General features: G+C 41.6%; 1 protein-coding gene across 3 annotated transcripts in view; it reads left to right on the forward strand.

Annotated features, from left to right (window-relative positions):
- atp13a2 (ATPase cation transporting 13A2) overlaps window positions 1-12569 on the forward strand; it is a 35410-nt gene extending 22841 nt beyond the window's left edge. For 2 of the 3 annotated variants that reach the window (XM_046365478.1, XM_046365479.1), the window contains exons 27-29: window positions 6919-7070; window positions 7410-7582; window positions 11562-12569. In XM_046365478.1, the coding sequence (XP_046221434.1) occupies window positions 6919-7070; window positions 7410-7582; window positions 11562-11729 (493 nt within the window). In that variant the 3' untranslated portion in view covers window positions 11730-12569. Of the gene's footprint in view, window positions 1-522; window positions 583-6918; window positions 7071-7409; window positions 7583-11561 lie in introns of those variants that run through there. The other variant, XM_046365480.1, reaches the window with a different exon arrangement.
- Window positions 12570-18595: the final 6026 nt, after the last annotated feature.

The following is an 18595-nucleotide window of genomic DNA, read 5'->3' on the forward strand; positions in this document are numbered from 1 at the left end:
CACTTCTGGTTAGTAGGCTATACAATCAGTTCAATGTCAATAACATAGCCTAATATCTTCAATCTGATTACATTGATAAAATCACCAAAAATAATGACATCTTAGACATCCCTATGAATCTAAGCATGGCACCTTTCTACCCAGACAGAGGCTGTACTGACACAGAAAACTGTAAGATTCAACTGCTGGCTACTCGTCTGTTGTATAACCCCAAAACACAAGTGCTTCCCTTAAAGCTGCCTGGGTTTAAACAAACATCTTCTCTTTCCAGAAAGAGAAAAGCTCAATTAATAGGGACAGAATAGCAAAGTCAATTTTATTTTTCTTGTCTCCTCGATTATTATAGGCTGCAGTTTTAGCTTCAGATTGTCATAGAGAGGAATCAATATATCCCATACATATGCATCAGTCACATCTTTCGCGGGCATTTTAGAGCTTGTTTCTACCATAAGGCATCTCCGAGTTAAGCATAGCTATAGAACGCTTGATATAATCTGGATACGTTTTATTTTATTTCCACAGTATTTGGCTATACAGACATCGATGAAGGATCTATCTAGGATAATTGTGTCTGTCAAACAGGTAGGCTTACCACTTATTTTTTGGAAGATGAAGAAATAGGCTCCAATTATATATGCAATTCTATGTTATGCCCATAAAAATGTTTGGTGCACGCGTGCATATATAGGAGGTCCCATACCAGGCAGAAGATAATTTTACTTTAACCTCTGCATTGGGGAGTTACAATGTTGCTATCACTATGCAACCTACTACCTATAGTAGGAAACCGAGTTTCTTAATAATAATATCCCACCTGTTATCTTGACACGACCCCATAATTGTTACAATTACAATAAAAAATAACACTTTTATATAACATATTTAACATACAGTTGAAGTCGGATGTTTACATACACCTTAGCCAAATACATTTAAACTCAGTTTTTCACAATTCCTGACATTTAATCCTAGTAAAGATTCCCTGTTTTAGGTCAGTTAGGATCACCACTTTATTGTAAGAATGTGAAATGTCAGAATAATAGTAGAGAGAATGACTTATTTCAGCTTTTATTTATTTCATCACATTCCCAGTGGGTCAAAAGTTGACATACATTCAATTAGTATTTGGTAGCATTGCCTTTAATTTTTTTTTTTTACTTGGGTCAAATGTTTAGGGTAGCCTTCCAAAACCTTCCCACAATGAGTTGGGTGCATTTTGGCCCATTCCTCCTGACAGAGCTGGTGTAACTGAGTCAGGTTTGTAGGCCTCCTTTGCTCGCACACGCCTTTTCAGTTCTGCTTTTCTATAGGATTGAGGTCAGGGCTTTGTGATGATCACTCCAATACCTTGACTTTGTTGTCCTTAAGCCATTTTGCTACAACTTTGGAAGTATGCTTGGGGTCATTGTCCATTTGGAAGACCCATTTGTGACTGAGCTGTAACTTCCTGACTGATGTCTTGAAATTTTGCTTCAATATATCCACATAATTTTCCTCCTTCATGATGCCATCTATTTTGTGAAGTGCACCAGTCCCTCCTGCAGCAAAGCACCCCCACAACATGATGCTGCCACCCCAGTGCTTCACGGTTGGGATGGTGTTCTATGATCTTTGTCCCTATGTGCAGTTGCAAACCGTAGTCTGGCTTTTTAATGGTGGTTTTGGAGCAGTGGCTTCTTCCTTGCTGAGTGGCCTTTCAGGTTGCGTCGAAATAGGACTCATTTTACTGTGGATATAGATACTTTTGTACCTGTTTCCTCCAGCCTCTTCACAAGGTCCTTTGCTGTTGTTCTGGGATTGAGTTGCACTTTTCGCACCAAAGTACGTTCATCTCTAGGAGACAGAACGCGTCTCCTTCCTGAGCAGCATGATGGTTGCGTGGTCCCATGGTGTTTATAGTTGCGTACTATTGTTCGTACAGATGAATGTGGTACCTTCAGGCGTTTGGAAATTGCTCCCAAAGATGAACCAGACTTGTGGAGGTCTACAATTTTTTTGATTTTCCAATGATGTCAAGCAAAGAGGCACTGATTTTGAAGGTAGGCCTTGAAATACATCCACAGGTACACCTCCAATTGACTCAAATTATGTCAATTAGTCTATCAGAAGCTTCTAAAGACATGACATTTTCTGGAATTTTTCCAAACTTTTTTTTAAAGGCACAGTCAACTTAGTGTATGTTAACTTCTAACCCACTGGAATTGTGACACAGTGAGTTATAAGTGAAATAATCTGTCTGTAAACAGCTGTTGGAAAAACGACTTGTGTCATGCACAAAGTAGATGTCCTAAGTGACATGCCAAAACTATAGTTTGTTAACAAGAAATGTGTGAAGTGATTGAAAAACAAGTTTTAATGACTCCAACCTAAGTATATGTAATCTTCCGACTTCAACAGTACATATTTTAATATTCCTGTAGAACTGTAAAACAGAGTAAGATCATTTGAGCTTTGGAAAGAAGTGCTTTCATAAATGCATGGTGGGCGTTATTTCGCTGGAGCAGGGTAATATAAGCTTTATGTCTTGTCATTGACCCAGCCTTAACGAATTTAGTTTATTTACATATCGAATTTGATTGTCCAACATCAGGTTCAGCATTTATTTATTTTGGCTCCGCTTATATTGGCCTCTTTCCTCTGCTGTAGTGCTGCATTGCAGTCAGTGATGTTTTTTCTCATTAGCTGTCCATGGTCCTGAAGTCAAATTATCAGAGTTTGCTTAGACACCAGCCTGATCTCCTGCTCCTTCTACCTCTAGAAACTATCTAGGTGGTCATGCACACCAGCGAATTTCTTTGGTTTAGAGATTGTGCCTCTTCTCATTTTTTATTTTATTTTAAATATTTGCTTCCTGATAGTTTTTGTCTCTTTTAGATATGGTAGCAAATAGTTTAAAATCTCTATAGATTACTTTTAGCTAAAATTACATCCACTAGTAGTAGCTAGCTAACGTTAACAGGCTAGGTTATGCTACTGCCTTAATCACTAATAGTTTGTCACACACAACACCCCCCAAAAAATACAATAATTTAATTGGCAGATTCATTTTTAATATTTCACAATTGGATAATCCCATATAAACATACACATCACCATAGCTACCAATGATAGTGGGAGTGAACTTCTGGAGAAGTGGGAATGGGGCGGTGACGGGAACTGCAGCAACGCTATGTTGGTGGCTGGGGTGCCGCGGGCGGTGTAGCAGCCGATCAGGGGCGCCGGAGGATGGCAGCCAATTTTCAAAATTCCACCCCAAATACAAGTGCCGCCATAGGTGGCCGCCTAATGGGAGGGCCGACCCTGATTGTCATTATCAATGGATGTAAAAACAGACTTTGTTTACTTGCAGTTTGATGCAAAGAGAAAAATACTTTGAGAAGCTCCACAGTGATGGTGCGTTAAGAAAATCAGAAATAGTATCAGATCCCCAAATGGGTACATTTTATAGGCCTACATTTGCACTCAGGCCATGTAGACTAGTCCTACTTCTATATGCGTAATCAGTTGCGTGTCCTTATTCAAGATTGACAAGAGCACCCCAAACAAAAGTCAATGAATAAATTCACAAATGGAATGAAATAAACAAACTTTTCTCACAAGTGTAGCCATGGTTGTGCACTCTGCAAACAACGTGCCCACTCCGACAATGGCAACGGTAAGACTGTAAAAATAATATATTGAATGCATTAACAGAAATAAACCAAACAAACATTGTAGATTAGGAATTAATGGTAAATGTTCTACTGGTGATACTGGTGTGCCATCACCGCAGCCTCCGCAATAGATTCTGACAGGCGTGAATCAGACAGTTGTTGTCTCGTATGCCATAATTGTTTTTATAAACATTTGCCACTGCTCGACTGAAAACAATCTTTATCGACCAACAACCTATCAATTAAACAATCAACCAGTCGACCAACAACTTATCAATTAAACAATCAACCAGTCGACTAAATGTGGTCGGCCCTAATAATATTAGTAATTAGTGTTGGGGGATCAAAACAGTATCTCAATGTAATTTTTGCCGATTTTTTTTTATTTATTTTTTAAATATGATACTGACTCCACTTATCGATTCTAAAAATAAAATATTTGTTTTAATAATTGGTAGGTAGTTAACGTTAGATACCTCCTAGTTTAGTCGGCTGTCCCTGCTCCAAAACTCATCCAATAGCTTGTTCTCTATGTTATTATTAAATGGTGAGCCAACATGTTTTTAGCACTTATTTCCATGGCTGGAAATATTTTTTAAACAATTTTTTTCATGGCTCTCTCTTGTCCATCTGAAGCAGACATAGTGTGCAGCATTCGCATGAAACTGAAAGCGCGAACCACTGCTTTTAATCAGGGCAAGGTGACTGGAAACATGACCGAATACAAACAGTGTAACTATTCCCTCCGCAAGGCAATCAAACAAGCTAAGCGTCAGTATAGAGACAAAGTAGAATCTCAATTCAACGGCTCAGACACAAGAGGTATGTGGCAGGGTCTACAGTCAATCACGGATTACAAAAAGAAAACCAGCCCCGTCACGGACCAGGATGTCTTGCTCCCAGGCAGACTAAATAACTTTTTTGCCCGCTTTGAGGACAATATAGTGCCACTGACACGGCCCACAACTAAAACAAGCGGACTCTCCTTCACTGCAGCCGACGTGAGGAAAACATTTAAACGTGTCAACCCTCGCAAGGCTGCAGGCCCAGACGGCATCCCCAGCCGCGCCCTCAGAGCATGCGCTGACCAGCTGGCTGGTGTGTTTACGGACATATTCAATCAATCCCTATCCCAGTCTGTTGTTCCCACATGCTTCAAGAGGGCCACCATTGTTCCTGTTCCCAAGAAAGCTAAGGTAACTGAGCTAAACGACTACCGCCACGTAGCACTCACTTCCGACATCATGAAGTGCTTTGTGAGACTAGTCAAGGACCATATCACCTCCACCCTACCTGACACCCTAGACCCACTCCAATTTGCTTACCGCCCAAATAGGTCCACAGACGATGCAATCTCAACCACACTGCACACTGCCCTAACCCATCTGGACAAGAGGAATACCTATGTGAGAATGCTGTTCATCGACTACAGCTCGGCATTTAACACCATAGTGCCCTCCAAGCTCGTCATCAAGCTCGAGACCCTGGGTCTCGACCCCGCCCTGTGAAACTGGGTACTGGACTTCCTGACGGGCCGCCCCCAGGTGGTGAGGGTAGGCAACAACATCACCACCCCGCTGATCCTCAACACTGGGGCCCCACAAGGGTGCGTTCTGAGCCCTCTCCTGTACTCCCTGTTCACCCACGACTGCGTGGCCACGCACGCCCTCCAACTCAATCATCAAGTTTGCGGACGACACAACAGTGGTAGGCTTGATTACCAACAACGACGAGATGGCCTACAGGGAGGAGGTGAGGGCCCTCGGAGTGTGGTGTCAGGAAAATAACCTCACACTCAACGTCAACAAAACTAGGGAGACGATTGTGGACTTCAGGTGTTGGGGGATCAAAACAGTATCTCAATGTAATTTTTGCCGATTTAAAAAAATTAAAATATGATACTGACTCCACTTATCGATTCTAAAAATAAAATATTTGTTTTAATAATTGGTAGGTAGTTAACGTTAGCTACCTCTAGTTTAACCTCAGGAGGCTGAAGAAATTTGGCTTGTCACCAAAAGCACTCACAAACTTCTACAGATGCACAATCGAGAGCATCCTGTCGGGCTGTATCACCGCCTGGTATGGCAACTGCTCCGCCCACAACCGTAAGGCTCTCCAGAGGGTAGTGAGGTCTGCACAACGTATCACCGGGGGCAAACTACCTGCCCTCCAGGACACCTACACCACCCGATGTCACAGGAAGGCCATAAAGATCATCAAGGACAACAACCACCCGAGCCACTGCCTGTTCACCCCGCTATCATCCAGAAGGCGAGGTCAGTACAGGTGCATCAAAGCTGGGACCGAGAGACTGAAAAACAGCTTCTATCTCAAGGCCATCAGACTGTTAAACAGCCACCACTAACATTGAGTGGCTGCTGCCAACACACTGACTCAACTCCAGCCACTTTAATAATGGGAATTGATGGGAAATTATGTAAAATATATCACTAGCCACTTTAAACAATGCTACCTAATATAATGTTTACATACCCTACATTATTCATCTCATATGTATATGTATATACATTACATTTACATTTAAGTCATTTAGCAGACGCTCTTATCCAGAGCTACTTACAAATTGGATATGGTACTCTATCATCTACTGCATCCTTATGTAATGCATGTATCACAAGCCACTTTAACTATGCCACTTTGTTTACATACTCATCTCATATGTATATACTGCATTCAATACCATCTACTGTATCTTGCCTATGCCGCTCTGTACCATCACTTATTTGTATATCTTTATGTACATATTCTTTATCCCCTTACACTTGTGTGTATAAGGTAGTAGTTTTGGAATTGTTAGCTAGATTACTTGTTGGTTATTACTGCATTGTCGGAACTAGAAGCACAAGCATTTCGCTACACTCGCATTAACATCTGCTAACCATATGTATGTGACAAATAAAATTTGATTTGATATGTTTGGAACAGAATCCCAATAAAATCCTAATACATATTGCATCAGCACCGAAGTATTGTGATGTCCCTGACAATTCCCAGCCCTATTCTTAATGACACAGAATAATGTTCTGATGTTTTGAGGAGGGGGAAGTAAGGAGTTCTCATTGGAATAGATCCTTGAGAAGGACCAAAGGAATAATAAGAAGGGTTTTGGGTGTGACATTGAGGTTTAAAATTATGTATCAAAAACACAGCAGCTCAATGACTTTCAACAAATGCAGTGCATTGTGGGGGAATGTCTAGGTAAATTAATATTAAGTATTCCTCTCTTCATCCATCCTTTCAGGTTTGTTCCTCTCAATTCAACAATGTCAGGAGCAGCGAACCTGCCCAACCTTGAGGACACCAGTGTGTTTGACCTGTCGGGGTACCAGTACATCATCATGGCGGTGGTGGTGACTAAAGGATACCCCTACAAGAGACCTCTGTACTACAACGGTGAGGCACCAACCAAGGTGCTCCAGACATATCACATCATTCTTTGTGGGGTTCGGTAATGTTGTATGAACGTGCCTTGCAAATCAAAGCCACAAAAAAAGTACCTGTTGCTGGGTCTCCTTTCCCCTCCTTGACGTTCATTCAGTGTGCTGTAACGGATAGTTTACTTGATTGGTCAATTTAAAAAGTGGTTTTAAATCCACTTAACCAATGTTGAGGTACTTAACCATCTGACACTTAGATTTGAGTGAACTTTCCCTTTAAGCAGTAAACTCTGATAATCACAGTAGCTGCCAAGGTCTCTTACATGATGCCCATCTTTTCTCTCTCTCCTAACAGTGGTTTTTGTGTGTGTGCTGCTGGTCTTGCTCGCTCTGATGAGTTGGCTGGTGCTAGCTCCCGTGCCTTTCCTGCGCACGCTGCTGAAGCTTTACTACATCCCTGATATGAACTTCAAAATCCTGCTGGTGGCCCTGGCCGCACTCAACTTTGTCATCTGCTTCCTTTTGGAGGTAAAAATTGTCCTTCCTTCCTTGAGGTAATCTCATGTTAGTATTCAGCGCTTAGTGAGTGTGGTTACATGCACACAATAATGCAATTTATTGTGGATCATCAGATTAATATAATAGTTTGATTAAAACATTTACGAACGATTTCCCCAAAAATCCTGTTTACATGGACACATCTGAAATCAGGCTACTTGATGGCACTCTGATAAATTCAGTGAAATCGGCAATCAAAATAAACTTCCTACCACAGCGACCATGTTATTTTTCGGAAGCAATTGTATTTTTGAGTTTGGACAAATAAAATGTGTATGTGAAAACTACTTCAAAGAGGCATACATTCAGTTGTTCCGAACTCACTTCACTTGTGCAAAAGTGGGAGACTCACTCGGCTGGAGCTAGCACATGCGCAGACCAAATACACTGCAGCAAGACCGATTTTTAAGGTGTTTACTAGTCCTAATAATTAGACATTTGCTTAGAAAACCAGGGACCTCATTTATCAATATTGCGTAGAAACTATTCTAAAATACTACTTAAGAACAGAATAGAGAATATTCATAACATAGGAAAAAGTGTGATGTGGTTTTGGAATTTTCGCAGTCTTTTATAGTATTTCAACAACGGTTTCATTTTCACACGTGCCTCTAATTGAACAAATTACTGTACTTTATATGGATTATTATTAGGGCTGTCCAACAAACCAAAAAATATTGGTTCACCGGAAGGGCATTCTTTTGAACATTTGATTATAAAAAAATATATATATATATTTTTTTTATAGAATCAACTATATATGCATTGAGCTTGTCTGATGCTTTAAGCATACTGTTTGATGAAGTAAGACGCAAATGACCCAGCAACATTAAGTTATATACAATTTTAAATACGACATGACATTACATTTTTGTATTTATTAGGGATCCCCATTAGATACTCTTCCAAGGGTCCAAACACATTAAGGCACTTACATCATATAACATTATTACACCACTACATATCTACAATGTATGTGTGTGTAGAGTGTGTGCTTGTATGCGTGTGTCCGTACCTGTGTGTATTTTCACAGTCCCCGTTGTTCCATAAGGTATATTTTTACCTGTTTAAAAAGAAAAAAATCTGATTCTACTGCTTGCATCAGTTACCTGATGTGGAATAGAGTTCCATGTAGCCATGGCTCTATGTAGTACTGTGTGCCCCCAATAGTCTGTTCTGGACTTGGGGTTTGTGAAGAGACCTCTGGTGGCATGTCTTGTGTGGTGTGCATGGGTGTCCGAGTGTGGTAGTAGTTTAAACAAACAGCTCGGTACATTCAGCTTGTCAACACGTCTTACAAAAACAAGTAGTGACGAAGTCAATCTCTCTTCCACTTTGATTCATGATAGATTGACATGCGTCCCTCTTTGTGGCACCTGACCACACTACTAAACAGTAGTCCAGGTTTGACAAAATTCGGGCCTGTAGGACCTGCCTTGTTTATAGTGTTGTTAAGAAGGCAGAGCAGCGCTTTATTATGGACAGACTTCTCCACATCTAAGATACTGTTGTATCAATATGTTTTGACCATGACAGTTTACAATCTAGGGTTACTCCAAGCTGTTTAGTCACCTCAACTTCCTAAATTACCACATGTATTATAAGATTTAGGTTTTAGTGAATGATTTGTCCCAAATACAATGCTTTTAGTTAGAAATATTTAGGAAAAATGTATTCCTTGCCACCCATTTTGAAACTAACTGCAGCTTTTTGTTAAATGTTGCCGTGATTTCACTCTGTAGTAGCTGACGTGTATAGTGTTGAGTCAACCGCATACATAGACACACTGGCTTTACTCAAGGCCAGTTGCATGTCATTAGTAAAGATTGAAAAAAGTAGGGTGCCTGATTTTACCAGGATTATGTTGGAGATGCTTCCATTAAAGAATGCCCTCTGTGTTCTGTTAGACTCTTTATCCACAATATAGCAGGGGGTGTAAAGCCATAAAACATATGCTTTTCCATCAGCAGACTATGATCGATAATGTCAAAAGCCGCAAAAAAGCTCCCTCAATCTTTCTCTCAGACAATCATCAGTCATTTGTGTAAGCGCTGTGCTTGCTGAGTGTCCTCCCTATAAGCATGCTGAAAGTCTGTTGTCAATTTGTTTACAGTAAAATAGTATTGTGTCTGGTCAAACACCATTTTTTTCCAAAAGTTTATTAAGGGTTGGTAAAAGGCTTATTGGTCGCCTATTTGAGACAGTAAAGGGGGCTTTACTATTCATGGTTATCGGAATTACTTTTGCTCCCCTCCAGGCCTAAGGACACACTTTCTTATAGGCTTAGATTGAAGATATGGCAAATAGGAGTGGCAATATCAGCCGCTGTTATCCTCAGTAATTTCCCATCCAAGTTGTTAGATCCCGGTGGCTTGTCGTTGTTGATAGATACATTATTGTTTAACTTCTTTCACACTCACTTTATGGAGTTCAAAATTACAATGCTTGTCTTTTTCATAATATGATCAGTTATACTTGGCCCCCCCCAAAAATGAAATGCTAATTTGGCTATCATAAAGAACTACAAATGCCATGTTGGTCTGGATGAGACTGCCGACTCGAGGAAAATGTAAGAATCTCTGGATGAACTATCTAATGTTACCTAAATGTAGTAATGAATCAATTGGCTTGATGTCTTTAAATTGACAATTCTGTGAATGGTCTTGTGCAAGTTATGTATTTTTGTTTACTTTGATTCGAAAATGCTAATGAGCATCAATGTAAATAGAGCCAAATATATTGACATGATTCGATAGACACTGCCACTGTGAGCCTACATGAAACACTGCCCTTATTTGAAGTCTTTCTAAAAATCCTCTATGGGGGAAAAAAAAACAATTAGAACCATTTCCCTGTTTGACAGCTAGGTTTTATGCGTATTATGACACACACCTCCACTGTGGGGCTCTATAGGCTAAACAAGGAGTCAGCAAAGTTTTTTCTCATGTGAAATGTCAATTTCTCTTGCCAGTTATGGTTTTCATATGCACAGTTTAATTTAAATGTATAATCTCTTCGCATCTTAAAATCATTGTCATGTGGTTATCCAAATCTAAATGAAAATGATAAACCTAAAAAGTAACTTATATTGCCAACTATGTAAAAATTGCCTATAAAGCAAGAAAATATGATCATTGCAGCCCTGCATTGACATGATTGGTTGATGGTAGGTGTGGTGCGGGAGGTCCTGTATGAACACAAACTCACTTCTTTGACAATAGCTCTACTCTGCGATGTGCAAAATGTATGTTTGCTTAGACGTCTGCGGAGGCCTCATCACAGTAAATGCTGTACGGCCACTGCAGGTGTCAAATTGACCATGCAGAGCCTTTGTCTCAGTCTCCGCTATGGATTAGTTCACTAAGATGGGCGCAAATAAGACAGGTCTCCCGTGTGCCATGAAAAAAAATATATTTGCTTGGTCGACTGACAAGTCGACTATTTGGGTTCAGCCCTAATTATTATCGTAGCAAATCCACTGTGGTCAAATTATGTGATATAGCCTGACCAGATACAGTATGTTGCATGAATTCACAATGAAAATGCAATGAAGTAGAAAAAATGTATATTATTACTCACAATTTCACACATTTTCCCCATTCTATGCTTGACAAATAGTTCCCTTATTCCACCACTTGGCACTGTGCCTACGCATGGCTGTGCGTGAAATGTATGCACTCAAGCAAATGTTCATATTGATAAATCACATTTTGTGTGGAAATGATTCTAGACATGGTTTACGCAGATTTGTGCCAACGCATGATTGATAAGAGGCCCCATAAGCTTACTTTAAACTTGACCTTAAGCCAATTAAGATAAGCAGAGTAAGGTGTTTACGTGACTATTGCATAATCTGCATACTGCCATAATCAGTTTAATTTCAAATTATTACTATGCATTTAAACATACTCAATGACTGTGTGACTATATCCTACTGGCTCTCCTGTAGATGCTGATAGACCGAGGTATGCTGAACTGCCTGCGTCTGCTCCGAGGGAGGCGCCAGTCCAAGAAGCAGTACAAGCGCCTAGACGTCCTCCTGTCAGACTCTCCCTCCTGGCCCCCCCTGGACCAACCACTAGTCCCGCCCCAGTGCACAGTCATTGGCCTGAGCTAGCATCAGCCTCTCCTCCCATTGCACAATATTGAGAGATTTGATTATCTGGCCCAGGTTGCCTTGGTGGGAGGAGTCTAAACCGATAGCATTAGTTTTGGAACCCTGCTGCCTCCTGGGGATGAGTCAGCCAAGTGCCCAACTCTGTCCGATGGCGAAGTCGGCTCTAAACAAAAGTGATGTAGGTGAAGTAATGAGTAGGATTCTGTGTTCACATGTAAAAGTGATTGCTTTAGATTAACGCTTTCTGTCTTCCCAATGAAAGTTTAAAAATTCTAACATTTTATCGATAAACCATGCTCCATTGTTGACCGAGTGGTGCAGATTACTCTTCAATTTGATAAAGGCGCTCCTCCCTCACTGCTTTCGCCCATTTACATCACAAGCCATAGACCGGTGAACCGTGGTTCATTTTAATCAAACTCTCTCAATATTTCCCCAGCCAAAGAGTGCCTAGGATCTGAGCCACATCCACAATGTCGCAGTGAGGACAGTGAACAAACCTCTGAAGTCTGTTTCACACATTTTTCCTTTTCAACAGCAGTGTGAAGTACAATACTGTGCCACTGGGCTGCCGAGTGGCGCAAGGCACTGCATCTCAGTGTTAGGTGTCACTACAGACCCTGGTTTGATTCCAGGCTGTATCACAACTGGCCGTGATGGGAGTCCCATAGGGCGGCGCACAATTGGCCCAGCGTTGTCCGGGTAGGCCATCATTGTAAATTAGAATTTTCTCTTAACTGATTTGCCAAGTTAAATAAAATAAATACCAGCCAGTGATATAAGATTATGAAAAGCTCAAATGTTCAATAGTATTAGGAATAAAACTATTTTTTAAATGTTCTTGTCAGGTTGTATTAATGTTTCTCAGAGGTAGGTGGTTGCAACATTTTAGAGAAAAGAAACATGTTTACAAGAGAGCTAATTTGATCCCATCAATGTGTTCAATACGGGACACCAATGGACAACAAATGTGGATGTTATACAGTGGGGCAAAAAAGTATTTAGTCAGCCACCAATTGTGCAAGTTCTCCCACTTAAAAAGATGAGGCCTGTAATTTTCATCATAGGTACGTACACTTCAACTATGACAGACATAATGAGAAAAGAAATCCAGAAAATCACATTGTAGGATTTTTTATGAATTTATTTGCAAATTATGGTGGAAAATAAGTATTTGGTCAATAACAAAAGTTTATCTCAATACTTTGTTATATACCCTTTGTTGGCAATGACAGAGGTCAAATATTTTCTGTAAGTCTTCACAAGGTTTTCACACACTGTTGCTGGTATTTTGGCCTATTCCTCCATGCAGATATCCTCTAGAGCAGTGATGTTTTGGGGCTGTTGCTGGGCAACATGGACTTTCAACTCCCTCCAAAGATTTTCTACAGGGTTGAGATCTGGAGACTGGCTAGGCCACTCCAGGACATTGAAATGCTTCTTACGAAGCCACTCCTTCGTTGCCCGGGCAGTGTGTTTGGGATCATTGTCATGCTGAAAGACCAAGCCACGTTTCATATTCAATGCCCTTGCTGATGGAAGGAGGTTTTCACTCAAAATCTCACGATACATGGCCCCATTCATTCTTTCCTTTACACAGATCAGTCGTCCTGGTCCCTTTGCAGAAAAACCGCCTCAAAGCATGATATTTCCACCCCCATGCTTCACAGTAGGTATGGTGTTCTTTGGATGCAACTCAGCATTCTTTGTCCTCCAAACATGACGAGTTGAGTTTTTACCAAAAGGTTATATTTTGGTTTCATCTGACCATATGACATTCTCCCAATCTTCTTCTGGATCATCCAAATGCTCTCTAGCAAACTTCAGACGGGCCTGGACATGTACTGGCTTAAGCAGGGGGACACGTCTGGCACTGCAGGATTTGAGTCCCTGGAAGCATAGTGTGTTACTGATGGTAGGTCCCGCTGTGTGGTTCTGGTATTTTTGCTCACTGTTCTTGTGATCAGTTTGACCCCACGGGGTGAGATATTGCGTGGAGCCCCAGATCGTGGGAGATTATCAGTGGTCTTGTATGTCTTCCATTTCCTAATAATTGCTCCCACAGTTGATTTCTTCAAACCAAGCTGCTTACCTATTGCAGATTCAGTCTTCCCAGCCTGGTGCAGGTCTACAATTTTGTTTCTGGTGTCCTTTGACAGCTCTTTCGTCTTGGCCATAGTGGAGTTTGGAGTGTGACTGTTTGAGGTTGTGGACAGGTGTCTTTTATACTGATAGCAAGTTCAAACAGGTGCCATTAATACAGGTAATGAGTGGAGGACAGAGGAGCCTCTTAAGGAAGAAGTTATAGGTCTGTGAGAGCCAGAAATCTTGCTTGTTTGTAGGTGACCAAATACTTATTTTCCACCATAATTTGCAAATACATTCATTAAAAATCCTACAATGTGATTTTCTGGATTTGTTTTTCTCATTTTGTCTGTCATAATTGAAGTGTACCTATGATGGGGATTACAGGCCTCTCATCTTTTTAAGTTGGAGAACTTGCACAATTGGTGGCTGACTAAATACTTTTTTGCCCCACTGTACGTATCATTTCTGTGGTGAAATCAATATCACTCTAAACTGTCATGGCCATTTTGAGATATAAAAGAAACGCAGTAGATTGTTTTATAAATAATTTTAATTAAAATGTAAAATTTACTGGCATTTTTGTTCTCACTCAGAGCTTCACAAACCCTGTTTATCATGTCTCCCCCTCTCAGTGCAGACAGAGGACTTTCAGAAAAACCTTAATATCCAGGGTTACCCTCTACCCGCATGTAAAGCTTTCACAACCAACATCGGATGAAAACGGAATAGTCAGTTGGGAGGTGATGTTACTGAACACTAGGTGAATGGTTGATAGATACAGTACTATGAAAAAGTATTTTCCCCTTTAATTTGCTCTACTTTTGAATAGAGAATCAGAAAGGGGGCAAATACTTTTTCACATTTCTATCTGAAGCAGTAATGTGGCTGATAAAGAGGCAACTGGACTCACCTGAGTTCTTTGGAATAGTGGGCTGATATTCCACCCATTCAAATATCATCATGGCATACTGAAGAGGCCAGAGGCTGACCACCTGACAGACTTGGGCTGACGCTCATGGATTCCTTTCATTCCAAACCTACATTAGTTTAACAATTGGGCACACTTTCAGATATCGGTGTAGCATTAAGTTTAAAGTAGGTGCTCACTAAAGCTTTTATGGACATCAGTTTTATGGCACTCGATCCCTCCCCAAAATACAGTCTGACATTGCACCCAAGTTCCTACTTCAGTGATGTACATTAGAAGAAATGAACGCAGTTGATTGTGTGTGTGTGTGTGTGTGTGTGTGTGTGTGTGTGTGTGTGTGTGTGTGTGTGTGTGTGTGTGTGTGTGTGTGTGTGTGTGTGTGTGTGTGTGTGTGTGTGTGTGTGTGTGTGTGTGTGTGTGTGTGATTCATCGATACGTATGCTACGGTGCTGGTAAAGTTGTATCACACCTAACGTTACAGTACTGGTCATAAAAAAGCAAGCTAGCTCATGGATGCAAACAATGTAGTTCTTCCCCAAAAACATAGCAAAACAACTATCTGTTTCAGTACTGTAGCTATAGTTAGCATCTAAAAATAGCCCTAATTTATAAGACAGTTCTTATTTGATTAATGGTGGTCGGACCCATCTGAAGCTAGCCACAATAGTGGACTTTCCGGTTATCCTTCAACATAAAAGTATGGCATAATTCTACTATTCGTATTCATTTGCATCACTGTCAATGACACGTATTTTGAATGCAAACAGCAAATTCCACTATTGTGTCTAATCCTTATTGTGGCTATCTTCATAACCCGGTCCGGTCGAGCCTCTAGCCAGATGAAGCTAGCAAGCTTTGCAAGTTGCGGTCGAACAAATTAAGATTTATTACCAACGCGGTATTGAAAACACATCGTTTGTGGCCGGTGTTTGCAGACTTTTTTAATACAGCTTTGACAGTGCTACTGTGTTTTTGACACAAAGACCCAAACAGAGTTCCATAGTATGTATGTCGTGAAGCTAATTGCAGTGACGCCATTACTGTGCAACTCTGGTAGGGCAACATCTGGAAAAAATAGCCACTTGGTAGTGTGTACCAGTGCTCGACCAGTTGGCAAAAGCCAACATCACCCATGACAGTGAACGGTTGATTGTCAAGGGCAATGAATTCCATTATCGTGGCTTTAATGGATTTCGCCTTGGAGTTGTCTCGCTGAAATTCTTACACTTTCAAATGACTGTTCAACTTATTGACTGCTCGCTCGATCCACAGCAGACATTGTGGGCTATGTTAGGAATGCTGTGTTGCACGTGTAGCGCCAAATTTTACGTGGCATCATAATGTCATGCACCTACGTTTATATAGGTATATGCACGATAGCGTTGACATCAGTTTTTAACATTGGCATTAAACTAGACATCAAATCAAATTTATTTATATAGCCCTTCGTACATCAGCTGATATCTCAAAGTGCTGTACAGAAACCCAGCCTAAAACCCCAAACAGCAAACAATGCAGGTGTAAAAGCACGGTGGCTAGGAAAAACTCCCTAGAAAGGCCAAAACCTAGGAAGAAACCTAGAGAGGAACCGGGCTATGTGGGGTGGCCAGTCCTCTTCTGGCTGTGCCGGGTAGAGATTATAACAGAACATGACCAAGATGTTCAAATGTTCATAAATGACCAGCATGGTCAAATAATAATAAGGCAGAACAGTTGAAACTGGAGCAGCAGCACAGTCAGGTAGACTGGGGACAGCAAGGAGCCATCATGTCAGGTAGTCCTGGGGCACGGTCCTAGGGCTCAGGTCCTCCGAGAGAGAGAAAGAAAGAGAGAATTAGAGAGAGCATATGTGGGGTGGCCAGTTCTCTTCTGGCTGTGCCGGGTGGAGATTATAACAGAACGTGGCCAAGATGTTCAAATGTTCATAAATGACCAGCATGGTTGAATAATAGTAAGGCAAAACAGTTGAAACTGGAGCAGGAGCATGGCCAGGTGGACTGGGGACAGCAAGGAGTCCTCATGTCAGGTAGTCCTGGGACATGGTCCTAGGGCCCAGGCCAGTTGAAACTGGAGCAGCAGCATGGCCAGGTGGACTGGGGACAGCAAGGAGTCATCATGTCAGGTAGTCCTGGGGCATGGTCCTAGGGCTCAGGTCCTCCGAGAGAGAGAAAGAAAGAGAGAAGGAGAGAATTAGAGAACGCACACTTAGATTTACACAGGACACCGAATAGGACAGGAGAAGTACTCCAGATAAACAAACTGACCCTAGCCCCCGACACAAACTACTGCAGCATAAATACTGGAGGCTGAGACAGGAGGGGTCAGGAGACACTGTGGCCCCATCCGAGGACACCCCAAACAGGGCCAAACAGGAAGGATATAACCCCACCCACTTTGCCAAAGCACAGCCCCCACACCACTAGAGGGAAATCTTCAACCACCAACTTACCATCCTGAGACAAGGCTGAGTATAGCCCACAAAGATCTCCGACACGGTACAACCCAAGGGGGAGGAAACCCAGACAGGCCGACCACAACAGTGAATCAACCCACCCAGGTGACGCACCCCCAGGGACGGCACGAGAGAGCCCCAGCAAGCCAGTGACTCAGCCCCGTAACAGGGTTAGAGGCAGAGAATCCCAGTGGAAAAAGGGGAACCGGCCAGGCAGAGACAGCAAGGGCGGTTCGTTGCTCCAGAGCCTTTCCGTTCACCTTCCCACTCCTGGGCCAGACTACACTCAATCATATGACCCACTGAAGAGATGAGTCTTCAGTAAAGACTTAAAGGTTGAGACCGAGTTTGCGTCTCTGACATGGGTAGGCAGACCGTTCCATAAAAATGGAGCTCTATAGGAGAAAGCCCTGCCTCCAGCTGTTTGCTTAGAAATTCTAGGGACAATTAGGAGGCCTGCGTCTTGTGACCGTAGCGTACGTGTAGGTATGTACGGCAGGACCAAATCAGAGAGGTAGGTAGGAGCAAGCCCATGTAATGCTTTGTAGGTTAGCAGTAAAACCTTGAAATCAGCCCTTGCTTTGACAGGAAGCCAGTGTAGAGAGGCTAGCACTGGAGTAATATGATCAAATTTTTTGGTTCTAGTCAGGATTCTAGCAGCCGTATTTAGCACTAAATGAAGTTTATTTAGTGCTTTATCCGGGTAGCCGGAAAATAGAGCATTGCAGTAGTCTAACCTAGAAGTGACAAAAGCATGGATTAATTTTTCTGCATCATTTTTGGACAGAAAGTTTCTGATTTTTGCAATGTTACGTAGATGGAAAAAAGCTGTCCTCGAAATGGTCTTGATATGTTCTTCAAAAGAGAGATCAGGGTCCAGAGTAACGCCGAGGTCCTTCACAGTTTTATTTGAGACGACTGTACAAACATTAAGATTAATTGTCAGATTCAACAGAAGATCTCTTTGTTTCTTGGGACCTAGAACAAGCATCTCTGTTTTGTCCGAGTTTAATAGTAGAAAGTTTGCAGCCATCCACTTCCTTATGTCTGAAACACATGCTTCTAGCGAGGGTAATTTTGGTGCTTCACCATGTTTCATTGAAATGTACAGCTGTGTGTCATCCGCATAGCAGTGAAAGTTTACATTATGTTTTCGAATAACATCCCCAAGAGGTAAAATATATAGTGAAAACAATAGTGGTCCTAAAACAGAACCTTGAGGAACACCGAAATGTACAGTTGATTTGTCAGAGGACAAACCATTCACAGAGACAAACTGATATCTTTCCGACAGATAAGACCTAAACCAGGCCAGAACATGTCCGTGTAGACCAATTTGGGTTTCCAATCTTTCCAAAAGAATGTGGTGATCGATGGTATCAAAAGCAGCACTAAGGT

This window comes from Oncorhynchus gorbuscha, linkage group LG10 (genome assembly GCF_021184085.1).
Source record: "Oncorhynchus gorbuscha isolate QuinsamMale2020 ecotype Even-year linkage group LG10, OgorEven_v1.0, whole genome shotgun sequence".
Lineage (NCBI taxonomy): Eukaryota > Metazoa > Chordata > Actinopteri > Salmoniformes > Salmonidae > Oncorhynchus > Oncorhynchus gorbuscha.